Source organism: Lissotriton vulgaris, chromosome 10 (assembly GCF_964263255.1).
Source record: "Lissotriton vulgaris chromosome 10, aLisVul1.2, whole genome shotgun sequence".
Classification (NCBI taxonomy): Eukaryota; Metazoa; Chordata; class Amphibia; order Caudata; family Salamandridae; genus Lissotriton; species Lissotriton vulgaris.
Window position 1 is genome coordinate 842,082,062 of NC_141698.1, and position 15,046 is coordinate 842,097,107.

The 15,046-nt window shown below is 41.0% G+C and overlaps 1 protein-coding gene across 1 annotated transcript in view; it reads left to right on the plus strand.

Annotated features, from left to right (window-relative positions):
• LOC147688873 (macrophage mannose receptor 1-like) overlaps window positions 1–15,046 on the plus strand; it is a 731,375-nt gene that overhangs the window by 123,967 nt on the left and 592,362 nt on the right. The window contains exons 5-6 of the mRNA XM_086941773.1: window positions 3,333–3,446; window positions 13,374–13,520. Of these exons, the coding sequence (XP_086797899.1) occupies window positions 3,333–3,446; window positions 13,374–13,520 (261 nt within the window). The remainder of the gene's footprint in view (window positions 1–3,332; window positions 3,447–13,373; window positions 13,521–15,046) is intronic.

Below are 15,046 nucleotides of genomic sequence, written 5' to 3' on the forward strand. Positions count from 1 at the left end.
CTCTAAATTTAGAGATGGTTTGACGGCGGTGTCCGAATGGATGACCTCTAATTACCTACAATTAAACACCAGTAAAACTGAGGTTCTGATAGTTGGTAAGAATGCTAGTCTGTGGGGTGAACATTGGTGGCCTAGGGCACTGGGTAAGACTCCTGAGCCTAAGGTTGAGGTCAAGAACCTAGGGGTGTGGATGGATTCTTCCCTTAGTCTTCGGTTGCATACAAAACAGGTTTCCAACACATGTTTTGGTTTATTACGGGGTCTCGGACCTCTTTTAAAGTGTTTTGAGCCCGCAACACGTCAGTTGATTTTCCAATCAATGATTTTATCTCGATTGGACTATGCCAGCTCCCTGTTCTTAGGCGCCAATCAAGCCGAGATTGTTCGACTTCAACGCACTCAAAATATGGCGGCCAGAGTTTTGTTAGGGCTTCCTCGGTGTTGCTCTATCTCCAAGACTATCTGGAAACTTCATTGGTTGCCTATGGCAGAGCGCATTAAGTTTAAAACTTTGTGTCTTTCATTTAAGATACATAAATGTGCTTCACCCAGCCTGCTCTGTAACATTCTGACTCCCTATGTACCATCTCGTGCGTTGCGCTCTTTTGGCCAGCATTTAGTTACTGTCCCTCGCGTAAAGCGCTCTAGAGCTGGGGGCCGCTCTTTCCACTATTTAGCGGCAAAACTATGGAATTCTCTGCCACTTGAGATGCAAGGCATGGATGGCCTGTTGGACTTCAGGAGAGCGATTAAAACTTATCTTTTTCCACCGCAATAGTTCTGTTATCGGCCCGTATTTGAATCCCCTGTTCTTTTGGTTTCCGGGATTGGTCTGTGTGAGTGAAAGCGCCGGGACGCCCCTTTGCTGGGGCAGCTGAGCGCTATAGAAGCACATATAACATAACATAAGATAACATAACTATAGTTTGCTAGCACTGTCTCTGTTCAAATGTATAAGGGGCTCTAACAATATCCTAACCATATTAGTAGTAAAATGCCTTATTACTGTCCTTATAAATATTTTTTCATTAAGTCTGTTTCCTTATTTTCATTTAATCTAAACTAAGCTACGGAATGTCCTGTCTAAAACTTCTATAACTCACTGCAATATCTGTGTTTAGTTAGTTTAGGTATATTTAATTATATTTACAATAATTAGAGCTCCATAGCTTATCATAAAATTAATTTCAACATTAAGGTTTTTCTATCTAATTGTAATTAATGCATTAAAAGAAATTACTTCATTAGTAAAGTGGTTGTTTTGAATGAATGGGGAAAGCACCAACACACACACTTTTTAAAAGTTGCATTAATGTACTAATTTGAATTCTCCCTATGCATTGTAACTTTTTATGTTAACTTTTACATTCTCTTCACATTTTAGTCATTATTTCTAGTTTTTAAACAATTGAGTTAAAATTTAAGTTAAAGTCCAAATGCACAAAACAAATTGTCAGCAGTAAAAGTAATGGAATTAAATTAGTGTGTGTGTGGGGGGTGGGGGGTGGGGGGGGGGCTGCCTGAACTATTTCTATTGACCTTGTCAGTGGGCTGGGGTTTGATCTAAGGAAGTAATTCCTGAAAGCGAGACAATGCATTTGTTGAGACTAATGTATTCCTTAGAGATGTGCAGAGGATAATTATCACTGACTGGGATTTGCAAAGTTCACAACTTCATGAAAATCCAAAGTTTTTATGACTTCATAAGCCTCTTGATTCGATTACGTTTTGGTTGATTTTTCCTCCCAAAGCATCTGTGTTGTATAAAAATTCTCCTGCCAAAGCTGTATTGAGTAAGAATTATTCTGCAAAAGTTAGATTTTGAAAGATGTTTAATCAACAGAATCATTTTCAGAATTTGTGCCAACTTCATGAATTTTAAAAAGTTGGAAACATTTATAAAACCTGAAACCTGAGGGATAAGTGAAACTGCCTAAATTTGCACACCTCTACAGACAGGTAATATTCAGGATGTACCTAATTTTTAGTTAATAAATAAACCCAAAAAATGTAAAGCCAAAAATTTGAAATAACATTATGTATGCAGTAAAAAGATACTATATACCTCGACTAGATTTGAGCTAAAATATGCAGTGCTGTATAGGATTGAGAATTGAAAGCGTTTTCTCAAAATTAATAATTGAATTTGAATAGTGTGTTCTGAAAACTCGATATATATTCAACTTTGGTGTAGGGCTTATACACAGATAAAGCATATACTTCTCACAAACCAATGTACTACTCCACTTAACTTATCTCACACAATGTATGGGGATGGTACAAAAGAAGAAAAAAGAGCAAAAACAGAAAGAGAGGGACTAGGAATTGCTGTTGTGTTAAGACGAGAACCCATACTCCCCCTGGGGTGACATGCATCATTATAGGGTACCTTCTTCACACTAAGACTGCAAGGTACCCAGTGTTGGCTTCTACTTTCCCATAGGAGAGGAGCGTTTTGTTTTGCTGTCAACTGCACTACTAGTTCTGTTTTCTGTGGGGAGGGAGGGGCAGAGGGCTAACAAAAAGTGTGTGTAAATTAAAACTATCTCTTAGTGGGTAAAGACACATTTTATTCTGGTGCCCCCAATGGATAGAGTTAAAAACAGGCTTGGTGAGATAGGGATAGGGATATTCCCCTATTCTATAATCTGGTCAACATGTTTCTGTCTATATAGACGTCACAGGTTCATGCCACTCCTCAGGACCAAAACTATAAGTCACTCTGCTTGAGATAAAAAAATCTGAAAAGTGAAAACCATACTTTCACTGGTATGGATCAACCTCGTGGTACCAAAATCTGGTAGAGTCCAGAAGATACTCTCTTGCGGTCCCGGTTGAAGAGGGGACCCTATGATGAGGCATGTCTCCCTAGGGTGAAGGAGGGTTCAGCAGTGCTTCCTAGTCCCTCTCTTTCTGTTTTTGCTCTTTTTCTTCCTTTTGTACCATGCCCGTACATTGTGTGAGATAAGATTTCTTTCTCAACATTGCCCAGCCAATGAAATCAGAAAATGATATGAAACGAATGCTGTGGAAATGTAACACTAATGCCTGTAGAATGATTGTGGAGTCTTAACAAATAGAAAACTAGAAATGTCATCACTTGCATATTATATCATTAAGCATTTGGCGTAGCTGTTTGTGGTTAAGATCTTTCTATACCAGCACATCATCATCACATCTTTGCATATTAAAATTGCCAACATCATTGTTTTCTTGGAATAACAATTTTGCAGCTAAAGAGTTTCTCCAAATTAATATGTTATCTTGTTAGTTAAGCTGAGTACCTTAAGATGTTACTTACCGAAGATACTTTTTGTTATTTTTTAATGTAGGACTAACAAATAACGGTGAGACTCCAGTGTGGATAGGACTTAATAGCCTTAATTTCAACAGCGGATGGCAGTGGAGTGGTGGAAGTCCATTCAGATATCTCAACTGGGCACCAGGTACGTTCGATGAAACTATGACTAATGTTTCCCAATTAAATGTAACTTTCACAAAAACCATCCCCGATCAAATCAATTAATATTAATATACACGGCAAAAGGTATAAATATAGGAGTTTGGAAAAAAAATGCACACACATGTTCACAGTTGTAAATTGGATACATTAGGGTTTGGGTTAATTAATTGGTAAATAGTGTTTAATCCTAGATGTATTGGTTATATGTTGATGGTTGTTTAAATAAACTGTCTTACTAGAATACTTTCAACATTATTTTGAAGCATTATGTTCTAGAAATCTGTAATAAGTAAAATATTTCTTAAAATTGATTCATTCTATTTTTTCAACATGTTTCTGTCTATTCTTCCAAAAATAGTAAGTATTTAACAATAAAAGGTAAGCTCTTTCTTGCCTGGCTAGAAAGATCCTTTTCTCCAAAATACATTTGAAGGTAAGTAGAATGTATTGTATTTTCACTGAATCATTTAAAGTAGGCGTGTGCACATTTTCAACCTTTGCCTACGAAGTTGTGTAACTTGACAAGCTTTGCACTTTTAGCAGTTTGCTTACTTCCAGGATATTATTTCTACAAATAGTTTTCACGGGAGTATTTTCTTGCAAAAGCTGTTTGGGTGAAGAATGTCCCCCTTAATGTGGTGAGCGTTGCAAAAGATTATTCGACAACCCTACACTGAAAGGAAGTTTACTCCCGTGGTTTTATTTTTTGTACATTTTATAAACGTCTTAGGGTTCATAAGCCCTCAAACTCATTTAAAAAAAATCACAAAGTTGTGAAAGAACAATTTTGTAAATATTTTTTGTAACAGTTTTCTGATTAATTAAAACATAGACGTCCATACTTTAAATAAGTAAATCCAAAACATTAACTCACATTAGTCAGGATGTCAAAATCTGCTGAGACTAAAATGTCAATGCGTAGGTAGCATTCCTAATTTTCCAGCATTGTTCTGCAACCGAGCTGCTTTAAGATTGCTATTCTATTCTAACTCCTTTAGCCTGTTATTACCTAACCCTGGCAGCATTACATATAAAAAGGACCAGACTGGCCATAGAAGCCATTAGACATTTGCCCGATAGGCTGGAAGGGTGGGGGCCAGTTTTGGAGTAGTGGGGGGTCTGTTTTGTTACTGGGAGCCGGCTTTGCAGCAATGCTGAAATATTGTCTCCCAGTAACAAAAGTAGAAGTGCTGGGGCCAGTTTTGTTAAGCAGCAGTGCTTCAGGCTGTCCCTAATCGCCCCTCTTGGGTGTAGGCCATTTGACAAAATTGCCAGGGGTGCTTTGGGTTCCAAGTCCGGCCCTGCATATAAAGTCCCGCACCCCCCAACACACACATGCATGTATCACACCAATCCTCATCTTTCACAATAGTCTCCTTGCAGAGAACCAGGCGCCATTAAGCTAACTTCCCCTTTCACACTTAGATCCAGAAGATGTGTATTGGCAGGTGGTTGCTCAACCTGACAAAGTAAAGATATGCAGGGGCTACCACTTGAAGCTCCCATGTTTTCTTAAGGCTTAAGGCAAATCCACACCTAGTGCCTATTTTCGGAAACCTCACAACCGACAGTCTTTCTAAGCAATACAGCGTCCAATTCAACATTGACTCTGACCTATGAAATCTCATCTTCTTCCTCTACCATAATAACCAGACCCAGGTAGCTTACCAAAAATTCTTATCAGTGTTGCTGATTATGCAAATCTCCATTCCTACCACACATTTCCAGAACCAGAATGTGCAGTTTGTCCATTACAGCTCCCATGCCACCATTGTGAGCATGGTAGAAGCAGATCACTGCTCTCAAGGAAGATGTTTGAGTAAAATAGAGTATATTTTCAGAAAACTTTTGGCATTCACAGAAAAGACAAGGATGGGAAGGAATGTTCTGACTGCGAAGCCCAAATTAACAAGTAGTGGCTGTTAGAAATGGAGTTTCTGGTTGGCTAGAGTATGCATTACGCAGCCAGAACCTACCGCTCTAGCCAGGGCAAGTAAGTTATACACCAATGATAACATGTGCTCATCCCCTTGGTAGCTTTGCACAGAGCAGTCATGCTTATCCCAGATGCAATGTGTAAAGCATTTGTGCAAGATACTCACACCAGCAAAACAATAAATACATCACAAAAGAGACTCCTGCCTAACGAGGATGCTTTGAACCACCAAGAAGGTTATACTTGAATAATAGGGCTGCTGCAATTTCAAACTTTATAAGAGCTCACTGCAAAGTTTGAAGAAGAGTCCTTTTCCATACTAGCATTTAACAGTAACTTATATTTCGATGCCATAAACCTGCATAACTTGAATAGTAGATACCTATCTAATCCTGGTATCACCGTAGCGAGGCACTGAAGCTGCCTTTTCAGTGCCCACTTTGAGGAGCAACATACTGGGCCCAATATATGCAGCACTTTGGGGAAATACCTGAAGTATGGCTAGTTGAGAAAGCTGGTTAAAACACCTCCTGCTATAGCCACAAATGGAAAAAAACAGTGTAGCTTCTATTAGTCAACATGTAGGGCCCATTCCATAGTGTCTTGGTAGAGAAGTACAGCAGGATTTAGGCAATGTTGAAAGTGGGGCATGTTTGTAAGTAGCTAACATGGAGAGGCAAACATTCATAAAAACAAACAAATATATTCTACAAAATGCATGATCTCACAGACGTTTGCAAGACGCACATGCTTTTCTGATGGAGAGCACATTCACTTTCAGAGGATGTCTCCAACTAGCCTTTAGTTGATGCTGATTTCTTCAGTTCACTTTTGGGCTATTGTCTTATTAATTTTGCTGCTCTTTTTTCTGGTCCCAGTAAGGTGTATGTGAAGAGGAATTGACTAAAGGCTTGATTTATATTTAATATTCTTGTCGAAGGCATGAACTTGGCGGCATGCGCGTCCAGCTGATGTGTTTTTCAATTAAATGGTGGCATACTTAAGTGTTAATCAATCAATCAAAAAGACTTATAGAGCACGGCTAATCACCTGTGAGGGTATTCATGCACTGAGGTTGCTGCTGCAGCAGTGTGGCTCAGTCGAAAAGCCAAGCCTTGAGTCCCTTACTGAATTCCAGCAGCGAGGGTGAGGACCGGAGGTGAAGGGGGAAGGTCGTTCCAGGACTTGGCCACATAGCAGAAGAAGGAACAACCTCTGGTGTCACTTTGATGCATGTGTGGAGTGTGAGGAAGATGAAGGGCGGCAGAGCGCAGGTTCTGGAAGTTTCATGGAAGTTCAGTCATTGGTTGGTGTATGCTGGTCCTTGGTTGTGCAGAGCTTTGTATATGAGGATCACCATCTTGAAGTGACATCTCTTCTGAATGGGGAGACAATGGAGCTTCCTGAGGTAAGGGTTGATGTGGGTGCACTTGGGGGGTTGATGATGAGTCTGGCTGAAGAGTTCTTCAATTGGTATAAAGTGATTCCTGCATAGAGTACATTGCCATAGTCCAGCCGGCTGGTGACTAGGGCTTGGTTGATGGTGGATCTAGTGTTGACAGGGAGCCATTTGAAGACTTTGTAGAGCATGCAGAGTGTGAGGAAGCAGGTGATTGGAGACAGTTAATCTGGTTTCTCATTGTGAGCTAGCTGTCCAGAGTGATGCTGAGGTTGTGGGCATGTTCTGTCTGCGTGGGTGAGAGTCTTGGTTCGGAAGGTCACCAGGAATTGTTCCACAGGAAGGAGTTGTTTCAGAAGATCAGTACTTCCATTTTGTCTTTGCAGAGTTTCAGACAGTTGCCTTTCTTCCATTCGGTGAGCTTCATCATGCACCTGTGGGAGTTGGCCCTCATAGTGCAGGGCTCTTCTGATAGCGAGAGGATGAACTGGGCATCATCAGCGTAGGATAGGATGTTTAGTCGGTGGGATCTGATGATGTTAGCCAGGGGGGTCATGCAGGTGTTGAACAGGAAATGGCTGAGGGATGAGCCTAGAGGGATACCGCAGGTGATGTTCTTGAGCTCGGAGGTGAAGGGAGGAAGGCGAATTCTCTTGGTTCCACCTGTCAGAAAGGAGGTGATCCGTATGAGGGCATCTCCTGGAATTCTGATACGATGAAGCCTGTTGATAAGGGTGTGGTGGGATTCACTGTGAAATCGGTCCCATAGGGCTCTGATGTCATCTATGGCTGCGATAAGGGTGGTTTCTGTGTTGTAGCTGATGCGGAATCCTGACTAGGAGATGTTCAAAAGATTGTTGTTCTTAGAGGGTTCTGTGAGTTGGTGATTGATGGTTTTCTTGAGGACCTTGGTGGTAAAGGTAAGCAGTCAGATGGACCAGTAGTTTTTGAGTTCCCTGGGCTCGGCTGACTGTTTCTTGAAGAAGGGTTTGACATCGGCATTTATCGGGGCAAGTTGATGCGGTGATGCTTTGAAGATGGTGGTGAGTTCATTGCTGATCAACTTAGACAGTCCAGGTGAGTTCAGTGATGGGGCTGTACTTGACTCTGTTGCTTCCCATGAAGATAGGGTCAAGCGTATGTCCTGCAATGTGTTTGGGGTTGGTAATTAGTTGTGTGAGGCCGAGGGTGTTCATGCTTTCAATGAAGCTGACGATGTTGTCGTTGACTGGGTCGTCTAGGTGAAAATTGAGGTCTCCGAGGAAGATGTAGTGATTATAGTCAATGGCGAGCGAGCGGGGTGATGAAGTCAGGGATAGTGTCGCGGTAGCTGGGGTGGGGTCCTGGCAGGCTGTAGGTGAGGGTGCTTCTTATGGTGGTTTTGCCGTCAGTGTGGAGTTGGAAGATGAAATGTTCCATGATTGGGGTGGCATTGCATACTGTGTTGGTGCAGAGGAAGGTTTCCTTTCTTTTGATGGCGATTTCACTTTTGTGATTGTTGATGCGATCTCAGTGTATTATTTTGTAGTCTTTGGGCATTGCTGAGGTGATGCAGAAGCAGATATCGGGTGCCAGTGCTTAATTTGTAGAAAAAAGAGGGTCAGATGCTTTATCAGGAGGCCACTGTAGCTTGCACCATCCATTGTCCCTGACTGCAACCAATGACAGTACCAACACAACTACTGACCCTCAGACTCCTAGAAGTGTGGCAATTCAGAATATTGCAATTAAAAAGGGGGGGGGACCTGTGATTTTTGTGGTGGACTCTATAGGGTCAGGAATGCTGACTAGAACAAACCAGTATTAAGACAAAACTTATTGACTGGAGGGTCCTTAAGTAATAACAACACAAAAAACATGGGTAATCTGAATGTCAAGCACTATCCCAGGTTAAACAATGTATCCTAGTTAAAATTATAAAAATATATAAACAAACAGGTAAACACACAAGTAGAATGAAAAGTATGAACACAATTTATTAAAATACCTCCCTATAAGGGTTGCATTCTAGATAAAAAAACATTAAAAATAATCACAGAAAGTGAAACAATGTAAAAAAAGGGGGTCAAAGTACAAAGGTCGACGCTGCGTTTCGGTGTGAGTTTCTAATATTTACACCTTCTTCAGGACACTTTGACAGTTCTCAAGTAATCTAAAAATTTTAAAACATCATTTTAGATATTTTTTCTTACAACACATGATCATGCTTCTTACATTTAATATCCTAACTGGTGTACCTAGTGACATATCGCTTTTTCTACCTGTTATCCTAGGGATGTGCATCATGAAACCCTCTGTTCGTGCTCTGGCTTTACAATTTGACAGTAACATTTTACACATGAAAATCTGGAAGTGCCCTACTTTGTAAGGAAATTATATACAAGATAGTGAAAATATTATACCTGATATTATTGAAGTTTCTCTTTTGAACATTGAGAAAGACTCCAAAAGCAATATGACTCGTCTGTGCCTCCAATTTGCTCAATGGCCTTAATGGGGGAAGAAAGATATTGGATATATTTTATATAATTAATACTGTTATTTAGTATGCTCTTAATGCACCTATCATTTATCTATGCATATTACCTGGTCTCAATTTGGGGTGCACGGTGAAGAACAACGGAGGAGCCACCGGAATTCTCAGGATAAAAATATGGGGGACTCCCTCAGGTCCTTTTTAAATTTAGGAACACACAGCTGTTTATCCACATTCAAACGCTGTGTTCTTTGGTTGGTGATTTGCGATAACACCTGTTAGGGTAAAGTAAACGTGTTTAAATAAACCGCTAAAAAATTGTGAACCACTAATGATTTTAAGAGCTTTTTTAAGCTTATTTTCTGCATCTTGGCATAGGTGCAGTCAGATATGAGCGGATGCATTATTTTTGGACAAAACAAGTTCATCGGACTAATCTCTCTGTATTCTGATGGCCGCGTTATACTTGCAGAATACTAACCAAAATAGAAGGAGAGATCCATATAATTGTAGCTAATGTGCCAGATTACTGGCAAAGTGCAGTTAAAGGCAAAGTCCATTATAAGCTGTTACTAACTTTTTACGATTTTTACAAATATCAAGTTACTGCATGAAAGCCTGACCTTAGTCGGCTACTTCAAGGTAAAACGCTCACATTCACTCGTTCGCTTACCTAATACGTGTGAGTCGGCCTCCCTGCTCCTCCGTGTTCCGCGTCATCCGGGTAAGTAATTCACGGGATGCGGGACTGGGTTAAGTACTCGCACTTCCCAGGTTAACCCGGAAGTGGAATTTTGACGATATGATTTTGTCCGATTTATTACGCATTCATATATCAATTCGCTTCAGTTTATGAACCAGACGTGGGGGCAGTGGTCCACATCTGAGGTTTCGCTACCTTATTTAGAGGTTTATTAGATTACGGTTTTACCGAGCATGCGTGACCCGGAAGTAGTATACGTTCGAGCGCGCTCGTGTTTTAACAGCTTTTGTGTTGCCTTCGCCATTGTTTAAATTAGACGGATTAGTAGGAAGGTTCATTAAATTCTTTTAACAAATATGCGGATATCCCTTGTACTTAATATTTACGTGTATAAGATGTTTATGGTCGACACGTATTCAGTTCCAAAAACTGGCGGCCATTTTAGATTGGGTAGAATTCAACTACCCAATCTAAAATGGCCGCCAGTTTTTGGAATAAACGGGTTAACCTGGGAAGTGCGAGTACTTAACCCAGTCCCGCATCCCGTGAATTACTTACCCGGATGACGCGGAACACGGAGAAGCAGGGAGGCCGACTCACACGTATTAGGTAAGCGAACAAGTGAATGTGAGCGTTTTACCTTGAAGTAGCCGACTAAGGTCAGGCTTTCATGCAGTAACTTGATATTTGTAAAAATCTTAGAAAGTTAGTAACAGCTTATAATGGACTTTGCCTTTAACTGCACTTTGCCAGTAATCTGGCACATTAGCTACAAATATATGGTGGATCTCTCCTTCTATTTTGATTAGTATTCTGCAAGTATAACGCGGCCATCAGAATACAGAGAGATTAGTCAGATGAACTTGTTTTGTCCAAAAATAATGCATCCGCTCATATCTGACTGCACCTATGCCAAGATGCAGAAAATAAGCTTAAAAAAGCTCTTAAAATCATTAGTGGTTCACAATTTTTTAGCGGTTTATTTAAACACGTTCACTTTACCCTAACAGGTGTTATCACAAATCACCAACCAAAGAACACAGCGTTTGAATGTAGATAAACAGCTGTGTGTTCCTAAATTTAAAAAGGACCTGAGGGAGTCCCCCATATTTTTATCCTGAGAATTCCGGTGGCTCCTCCGTTGTTCTTCACCGTGCACCCCAAATTGAGACCAGGTAATATGCATAGATAAATGATAGGTGCATTAAGAGCATACTAAATAACAGTATTAATTATATAAAATATATCCAATATCTTTCTTCCCCCATTAAGGCCATTGAGCAAATTGGAGGCACAGACGAGTCATATTGCTTTTGGAGTCTTTCTCAATGTTCAAAAGAGAAACTTCAATAATATCAGGTATAATATTTTCACTATCTTGTATATAATTTCCTTACAAAGTAGGGCACTTCCAGATTTTCATGTGTAAAATGTTACTGTCAAATTGTAAAGCCAGAGCACGAACAGAGGGTTTCATGATGCACATCCCTAGGATAACAGGTAGATAAAGCGATATGTCACTAGGTACACCAGTTAGGATATTAAATGTAAGAAGCATGATCATGTGTTGTAAGAAAAAATATCTAAAATGATGTTTTAAAATTTTTAGATTACTTGAGAACTGTCAAAGTGTCCTGAAGAAGGTGTAAATATTAGAAACTCACACCGAAACGCAGCGTCGACCTTTGTACTTTGACCCCCTTTTTTTACATTGTTTCACTTTCTGTGATTATTTTTAATGTTTTTTATCTAGAATGTAACCCTTATAGGGAGGTATTTTAATAAATTGTGTTCATACTTTTCATTCTACTGGTGTGTTTACCTGTTTGTTTATATATTTTTATAATTTTAACTAGGATACATTGTTTAACCTGGGATAGTGCTTGACATTCAGATCACCCATGTTTTTTGTGTTGTTATTACTTAAGGACCCTCCAGTCAATAAGTTTTGTCTTAATACTGGTTTGTTCTAGTCAGCATTCCTGACCCTATAGAGTCCACCACAAAAATCACAGGTCCCCCCCTTTTTAATTGCAGCATTCTCCCCCTACCTGTGTTTAAGTAACCAGGGGAACCTTCCATTCAATTTTGTTGGCAATTCAGAATATTCCAGGTTCCCAAAACTACAGTAATAGCTTGGGATGCAGGTAGTAGTAATTTATAATGTATATTGTATTAATAAACAATAATTGTTGTGCTCATGTGTATATTACACAAACATCAATACCATCTGGCAGACTCTCATAAGTGCAAGTGTTGACAGTTAAGTGCCGGTGCCGAGCACCACAAACCACCGGCTCAAATTAAGTACTTCCCTTGAGTCTTTCATATCTCTCATATATTCATTGGTCTTTGACTGAATCGGGCCTCCCCATGGGGAATTGGGGTCCTGGAGGCCTGAGCGCCCCCCTGCACCACAAGGGCTGGAGTTGCCTGCATTATGCCCCTGCAGGTGCCTATTAATCAGGATACATTCACAGTTGGTCTACCAGGGTCCTCCTGATGGTGGGTTTTCACTGTGCAGGTTTAGGTTTAAGGTTCTTTCAAAGGTGTCCGTTTAGTCTACCACTTTAGTCAATAATTTGAGGAAGCGTTTTTGTTTCACTCTGCGTCTTCCGCAGGGTTTATATATATATTTTCTCTGTTGGGATGGTGATGAGGAAAAGTTATTGTCAGGAGTAATTTTAGGTATCCGTTGTCACTTGAAGAAATCATTGTCACATTTCTGGTGTTCTCTTTCTCCTCCAAACCATATCCGTCCACAATTGGGGCTCGGTATTACTCAGAATGTGGGGTGGGGGCCTGGCTACTTTTATGGTGGCTAGAAAGGGAGGGACCTCCAAAGAATCACAGGAGAAAGTAGGAATTCTTTTTTTTTTACCGTATTAGGAATTCTAATTATATCTCCCAGGCAAGGATTCACCTCACACTGTCAGGCATTCTATGTAGAAGGCCTTGATTGGGAGTAATTATTTCCAGTAAGTAATCTGGGCACGTGACACATGTCTGAGGAATTCAATAATTATTACAGGGAGAACCATCTAAGTAATAAGCCTGCAAATTAAGAGTTTAAGTTTCACTCAATTCGTTTACCACTGCTGTAGAATCAGACTGCTGGGGTGGTTCAAAAAGGTGTGCATGGTCTCAGGAACAATGTGTACACATGCATCTGAAAGGACATCCATTTAATGAAGAGACATTGATAGGGTAAGAGAACAGAGCGCTCAGGGGGTGAGGTGCCATGATTGAGAAACAATTGTGATGGCACAACGTTTACAGGTTTCTTTTCATTCTAATGTATGTCATTCTTAATGCGCATAAGCATAGAGTTTCTAAGCTTCATTTGCACTGTCACTCTGATCAGTAATCATTTTTTTGCTCTTGTCTTTTCTTCAGGAAGCCCATCTGCAGCTCCCGGAAAAGCCTGCGTCACACTTAATCCTGGCAAAGGAGCAAAATGGGAAAATAAAGAGTGTGCTCAGAAACTGGGGTATATCTGCAAAAAAGGAAACATCACTTCTTCCACTTTCATTATTCCTTCAGGTAGATATTGGTAGAACTGGCAGTTTCTAGTTAGCTGAGGCGAGGCCCTAGCCAGGCAGAACCTACCACTCTTGTCAGGGCTTGGTGATTACACTCACTGTATAAGCGGCACCCACCCTTGGGTAGCTTGGCACTGAGCAGTCATGCTTATCACAGAGGCAAAGTGTAAAGCATTAGCACAGCACTCACTCTCAATAAATACGCTGAGCACCACTATGGAAACTTCACACGTGATGTATGTGAATAACTTTTGTATTTAACACAACATGAACATCATGTATTTCTTGGCATAAATCACACTTAGAAATGTTACTAGCACTACTAGCCCAACCGTGTTGAAATGACACCAATAGTAGGCACACTTCGCGCAGATCCTCTTCTACCCCTCAGTACCCTTATGAGGTGCAAAATGTTGTTGAACCTAGGCCTATCCTGGCAATTCTTTTAATTAAATACCACACAGTTATAGGGTGCCATCCAGCTCACAACGATATCAGAAATATGTACATGCAAAGAATTATAACACTTTAGCAGCACCGCGGGCAGAGGCTGCAGGGGTAAAACCAATGTCAAGCATAGTGTTCTTCTGGCAAGAATTCAATGTGTAAGGCAACACCGCAGGCCAGTGTCTTTACTCACAGGTGGTATGCAGACTGTCACTCCCACACACACTCACTCAGCACCAATACGTGGTGCAAAAGATATCAGGCAGGTCTGTACGGAACGCGCTCGCCCACTTAATTGATCTGCTGGGTATCAGTTGCACTACATTACTGTGCTGTGATGTAGTGCAACTGATACCCAGCAGATCAATTGATAGCACATTACAGACCCTGTGGTCCAAGTCTCCTTCCACCCTCCACCCCACCTTGACTACCCTACACTCACAGATTCGAGATAACCAGCCTACCCCCGGATACTAGGCAGCACGCTGCCAAAGTCACACTTAGTCAGGGTGCCCAGGAAGCAGTTGTGGGTAGGTAGTAGAAATAATTAGGAGACAGTTGTCAAATGGGGATTTGGCCCCCAATTGTCAAATGGGGATTTGGCCCCCACTCTGGAAATTCAACCACAGGATGCAAAGCAGAAGCAGGATGAGTGCAATAGTCGGTCACTCAAACGTGCCTGCACAAGGGCCTTCCAGCACCAGCTCAGTTCTGCAAAGCACAGGGGGAGTCAAACAGTCTTTTGACCTTCTTCTGATTCTCTCAGAAGTGTTCCTTCAGCCGGGTCAATCACTTTCACTACCCAGGCCCAAGCTAGGTAATACTACCTGACAACACACTGTCATTGGGGGCCAGGTGAGGAGAGGGCAGTTGGTCAGCCGCACTGAGGGCCAAAAAGGGAATAATCGATGAATGAGGAATGAAGCAGGTGAACCTTTTGGAAGGAAGAGACACCCCATCAGGTACACATTGATCAGAGTTGCACCCGAGCAATCTAGGTACAACATCTGGTGCACAGTGACACGAGTCGCATCAGACAATTTTGATTTTCAACGATGAAGAGTTGCACTCTCAGTACCT